Below are 6150 nucleotides of genomic sequence, written 5' to 3'. Positions count from 1 at the left end.
TTTACTTACAAATTATCTATGTTTATATATTTTCGTAGACAACATAATTACAAATGATTGGACATATACAATGATGTAAAGATGCATGCTAAAATATTCGAACTATCTATTTCTATTTTTCATTGAGTGTTCATCCCTGTCCTTGTAGCTTCTGTTCCTGTCTCGCTCCCTGTCATGACCTCTGTGACTCTCTCTGCTCTCATCTCGCTCTCTGACCCAGTTTCTGCTGTCTTTTCTGTAGAAATCTCTTGCTTTAGAATTGTCTTTATTTTTATCCCTATCTCTGCTTCGGTCCCTGTACCTCTCCAAACTTCTCTCTCTCTGGCTGCTGGTAGCTGACTCTCTATCTCTACTTCTTTCTCTCACTCGTTCCTGAGTTCTGTTCTTCTCTCTGTGGTTATTTCTAGGCCCAGCTTTCTCTCTTCTTCTGAAGTCTCCATCTCCAGATTTCCTTGATGTCTGTTCACTCTCACTGCTTGAGTCAGATGACTCTTCTTTCTTGACTTTGAAACTAGAGCCGTTCACATGTTGTTTACTGTTCACAACAGCTTTGCTCTTGATGTTTTGTAGTGGTTTCTTGCTGTCTGTCTCACTGCTGGAGGAAGATTCAGAGCTGCTCCTCTCTTTTTTTTTCTTCTTCTCTTTCTTTTTTCTTTTGCTTTCTGAGAAAATAAGATATTAAGAATCACTGAATTCAAACATGTTTTATATGTCATCAAATTAGAAATTAACCCCAAGTTTAAAAAAATAGTTATGATGAAAGCATGAAAACCCAGCGTATTCCTAAAAATAAAAACATTAAAATCTACCCAACATCAGAATCTACCTAACATCAGAATGTAAGTTCTGCAAAAAAAGTTTCCATCTAAAAAAAAATAATTGTGTTGAATTCATTACATTAGAAATTTAGTTGAAAAGTGATTTAAAAAAAATAATTAAATATGTAATACATTTTATTAGACTTTATGATTGATCACTTTGCTTGTCAAATTGAACCAAATCAAATTTTATGTTAGGATCACTCTGCTTTTAAAAGAGAAACAAATCAAATTTTATGTTAGGATCACCTTGCTTGTCAAAGAGAACCAAATGATCTCTAGAATGCTGAGTCACAAGTATATTGTAATGTGACTATACTAAGAGTAATAACTTCTTTTGCAATAACTTTGACAAAGTGATGCTTTCCCTTGCCTAGCCAACACAATATGCACCTTGATTCTATTTATGAGATTTGAGAGTGGTGGGCAGTATAGTATTGCACTCACACTTAAGATCTTAACTCCAAGTTTGTTTTAAAAGAAGCCCATTCAAGTTTACTTCAAGTTCCACATTAAGAAAATAATATGCCTACATTGGTTTAGTTGCACTAGCTGTTTTGAGCTTTAAACCAATGACCCAGTATCAGCAGTTATAAAATAATCAAAGCATCTAAATATTGAAAAGAATGGGTTTGAAAAGATGGGTGCTGCCAACAACTATACATAGTTATATTAAAGATTAATCATTTTTCTTAGACCTTGCAGTGTGTGCTTAGTAAGCCCAGCCTGATTTAGCAAAGTAAACTGCAGCTGTGATTTACAAGAACTGTAAGGTAATGGTGTCAGAGAGACATAATCTTACTTTTTACTTTTGTTACTTTAGTGCTCTCAGCCTTGTCTTGAATTTCCCCGTCACTTTCTTCTTCTTCAGATGATTGAATCTTTGGAGCGCAACCCTCTTCTCTGATTTTTTTAATAAGTTCATCCTCATCACCATGTTCCTTTGGCACTTTGTACTCTTTAACGTGATCAACTCGGATAGTTCTGCCTAAAATCTAAGCAAGAAACAGCAGTGTTAAGCCATGAATGTTTTCTGAGCTATTTAATATATTTTTTAATTAAATAATTAATTAGATAAATAAATGTATTATTATAATTTTTTTATTTGAATTTTTTTTACATGACAAACTTTAATAAAAAAATGAATAGAATGATAAAATGAATGATTAAAGAAAATTTTCTTTTTTTTTTTTTTTTTTTATACATAATTGACCCTTTAACTAAAATCATGAAATGTTTTCAAATTGTTGTTGTGTTCAAATGCAGCGCCTGTGATAAAATTGAGAAAAAAAGTTTGGTAATACTTTTTTTTCCACTTTTCTATTTTGAACAAATATCATATTGTTGTGCATATAACCAGTGAGTTATACAGGTTTTTACAAACGAATGGCAGCTGTGCCATTATATAAAAGTGTGGGGATTACAAAATTTATTTTACTCATAAACATAGCATAACGGAAACCATGGATATACCAGAGGGTCTTTATACTTCCCAAAGTTAGCTGTGTGGTTGTGAAATGTACATTGGAAAGGTTTTATCAACATCTCCTTCTAAACCTCAAGAAAACAAATAGTACTGATGATAGTTATTTATGTACCAGTAGTTCTGCACATGCAGGATATATAAGGTAGCAGGTTGTAGGAATTAGTTTTTACTTATTTTTTAATTTGTGTGGCGTATGCATGTGTGTGTGTTATAAACGTATGATGGGTATATCTGCAAAAATATGGTAGTCTTTTAGTGTGATATTCGGAGTAGGAATCAACAGTTAGTGCATTTACATACACATATCTTAGTTAGTACCTTAAAAAAAACCCAGAAAGTTAGTTTTGTGTTTTACATTTTCCACTGAGTTGGAGAAGGAAGGTAATCTAGGAATTCTTTATTATAAGACATAAATCAGCAACAAAGACAATACGTCTAGTTTGTAAAGAATGTTTTGAAGGCTGTAAAAACACATGTTAATCGACTAGTGTAAATCCAAAAACACAGGTTAATCTACTAGTGCTAAGTACGGTATAAACTAGTACTAGTTGTAAAAATGTATTAACAATGTCATGTTTTGATTTACTTACATTTTAAATAACCCACTTCCTAGCATACCTTCTTGACAATGTTATAGTAATACAGTTTGTTCCATGCTGAGCAGATTTACTGTAGTACAGATCTAGAATTAACACTTACTTTTATTCCATTGAGATTATCAACTGAAAGTACTGTACTCCTCTGGTCTTCAAAACAAATAAATGCAAATCCTTTTGATTTGCCAGTCTTGTGGTCTCGAACCAAGTTTAAATTGACTATTTCTCCATATCTGAGGAAAAAACGACAACATTCTTAATAATGATAGTCCAACAAAGTAATATACATTTCTGGAGTACGTTTACTTGACTTTTTTCCTAGTCACAGCAAGAGCTTAGAAACTGAAGAAGAAAAAATTGGGAACAGTAGCAGAAAGATGTGAAATTGATGAAGAGAAAACTAAGGCTAACAGTAACAAATTTCTGTGGTAATGACAAAAGAGAAAGATATTTGTAACAAGTTACAGAAACCTGTGGAACAAATGAAAAAAAAATAGTGGTAACAGTTCAAGAGATCTGTGGAGCTGATAAAGAGAAATCTAGTGGTAACAGTTACAGAGATCTATGGAACAAATGAAAAGAAATCAAGTGGTAACATGTACAGATATCTGTGGAACTGATGAAGAGAAATCTGGTGGTAACATGTACAGAGATCTGTGGAACTGATGAAGAGAAATCTAGTGGTAACAGTTACAGAGATCTGTGGAACTGATGAAGAGAAATCCGGTGGTAACATTTATAAATATTCTAATTATTTAATGTTATTTCAGAGACCCGAAAGTGCTAGAAGAATATGAAGAGTTTGAATAGATTTTATCTATACTCTATTTACTCAACTATAACATAATAATAGTAACGACAATGTCTTCGATTCTGAAAACGTAAGTAAACTTACTGTGAAAAGACACAGATAATATCTCCTTCAGATAAGTCATAAGGAAGTCCACCAATAAATATCCAGGCACTGTCCTTGTATTCATCATGCCAAGATTTTTTCCCAATGATCCCCAACTCAAGCTCTCGCTCATTAATCTTTTGAAGATTTTTTATATTGCTGAAAGAAGAAGCAACAGCATAAAATTCATTCAAATAAAAACAAATTAATTAATAAAAAGAATAGTCAATTAAAGGAAAAGCAGTGTGACAAAAGAAGTTTGTGTTACAAGATAGCTATAGTGTACAATATAGCTTAGTCTAAATGTATATCATCTGTTTTTAATATGCTTAAATAGCTATATAATGTCAATGTGTACTAGTATGTAGAAGGTAATACAAAATAATTGAATGGAAAATAATTAGGTGAGAATAATGACTTTCCAGGTATAGGTACTAAAAAAAACAACAGTATGTTCTTAACAAATCTGTGAGGATGCTGTTGTATAAACTAGAGAATTTTACCATGAATCTAGATGATTAACATCCTATATAATAGCCATTGAGTAACAAAAAATGAATTTGTCTTAAATTTTATATGTATGTGAATACCAAATTTAAAAAAAGATATAAATAGTCATTTAAACATGAAGAAGAAATAATAAGTTGGATTTTCTGTACTGTTTTTTATTTGTAACTCTGCATAATGTAAACTCTTTTTTTCAGATGGTAAAAAATGTTTTTTATTTAAACGCATCCATAAGAATGTATATTTAACAAGAAAAGTCACACTCCAAAAGACAACTAGCTGTTGCATCTATTTCCAGCATAATGAATGAAATAAAGAAAATCAAAATAATAAAAATGGAGACGTTATTATCATGTCTAAGATGGATTTGTTTAGAAAAGTCATTTGACATGTTTTGCTTGACAATATAAATTCAAGCCACGCCAACTCCAGACCAGCATTTCATTTCATTGGAGCATCTGTAATGGTACTCTTGGGGAAAGGGGGGATAGGAATAGTTGCAACGAATGATTAAGTTTTATTTCTTTATAAAGAGAGATGTAGTCCATCCTGTCTTTGTCCAAATTTGAGAACTGTTTATATATAAAATGACATGAATTAAAAAAAAAAGATTTTATTGATATGAGCAGTTCATGTTACAAGCTGTGCAATACGATGGTCAGGGAAAACTCTCTGTGCTTCAATGTTGCATCAGATGATTTATTTTTAACAAATTGCCAAAATGAAGTAATACATTAAATCATAATTATTTTTTAAAGATGAATGGACAATGATTTTAAAGATACTTTCATTTTTATCCAGGTTAAACCATTACAGAGCTAGAGAAATTCAAAAATAAAAAATTCATCATATATATAATATTATAACAGAGATTATCTAGGCATGAGCGGGAGAGGAGAAAAATATCATTACTGTAGATTATACATCTAATTAATTTAATACTAGATTAGTAGACCTTCTAATACAGTAAATGAGTAATAGTAATATAATATCTAGATTTTTAGTGAACAAAAACTTTAATGTGTTGGGAAAAAAACAACTCACGTCAGAGGATTCATGATGATGTCAATGAGCCAAATTTAATCAAAATCTGGAAATAAGTAAAATCAGACAGTCACAATCATTCACAATGTGACAATGCAAGTCAAATCAGTGACTTTATAAAAAAAAAATCATTCAGCATTCAGTGTGTAGAAATGGAATGGCTGGATGAGTGGATCATAGTTTCATAGGATCAGGATGAAAACTGGATCTAACTTAACTAAAGTAGTACTAGTACTAAGATCTAGACTAGACTCTAGCTAGTGACTCTATCTAATAGTCTATTATTCTATTCTCTAGACTCTCCTCTCGTCTCTATTATTATTTATTATAGAATTATATTTATAGTCTAGTCACTAGTGACAAGTAGTGACAACTGAACTAGTTTGTGGTGTTAAAACCGAATTCTAGGTCTAGTTGTAATTTGTATAGAATCTATAATCAGAAATTTAGATTCTTTAGTAGACTGTAAGGTAGCGACTATAAATCTAGATCTAGCATTCTAAATTCTAGAATTTTTTCTAGATCTAGTCTAGTCAGTCTTAGTCTAGATCTATTCCAGAGATTGAGAGATCCTAAACAAGACAAACAGTCAAACTCTTTTGTTTTGAAAGACTTTGACGCTAGAGTGAAGCCCCTTGAATGGTTAACATAAAAAAAAAAATCGCGTATTATCTTTCACAAACAAAAAGTAAATTTGCGAAATATACATTGTATGTGAACTTGGTTGTCCCCCAGACATGGCCACCTTATTTTTTCGATCTGGACGTTTGGTCGAAAAGCTTGGAATAAAACAACACTTGAAGG

The 6150-nt window shown here is 31.5% G+C and overlaps 2 protein-coding genes across 2 annotated transcripts in view; one reads left to right on the top strand and one right to left on the bottom strand.

Annotated features, from left to right (window-relative positions):
- LOC106069969 (RNA-binding motif protein, X-linked 2-like) lies at positions 1–5953 on the bottom strand. The gene is made up of 6 exons (XM_056013133.1): positions 5726–5953; positions 5347–5392; positions 3796–3954; positions 3004–3133; positions 1621–1813; positions 1–662 (listed from the first exon to the last, which is right to left on the bottom strand). Exons 2-6 carry the CDS (start codon positions 5358–5360, stop codon positions 103–105), a joined length of 1056 nt encoding a protein of 351 aa, XP_055869108.1. The 5' UTR covers positions 5361–5392; positions 5726–5953; the 3' UTR covers positions 1–102.
- A 50-nt stretch (positions 5954–6003) lies between these two features.
- LOC106055802 (succinate--CoA ligase [ADP-forming] subunit beta, mitochondrial-like) overlaps positions 6004–6150 on the top strand; it is a 31688-nt gene continuing 31541 nt past the window's right edge. Inside the window, exon 1 of the mRNA XM_056011863.1 lies at positions 6004–6149. Coding sequence (XP_055867838.1) covers positions 6084–6149 — 66 coding nt within the window. The 5' untranslated portion in view covers positions 6004–6083. The remainder of the gene's footprint in view (position 6150) is intronic.

This window comes from Biomphalaria glabrata, chromosome 15, assembly GCF_947242115.1.
Source record: "Biomphalaria glabrata chromosome 15, xgBioGlab47.1, whole genome shotgun sequence".
NCBI classification, from domain to species: domain Eukaryota; kingdom Metazoa; phylum Mollusca; class Gastropoda; family Planorbidae; genus Biomphalaria; species Biomphalaria glabrata.
This window is presented reverse-complemented; position numbering and strand designations above follow the sequence as displayed.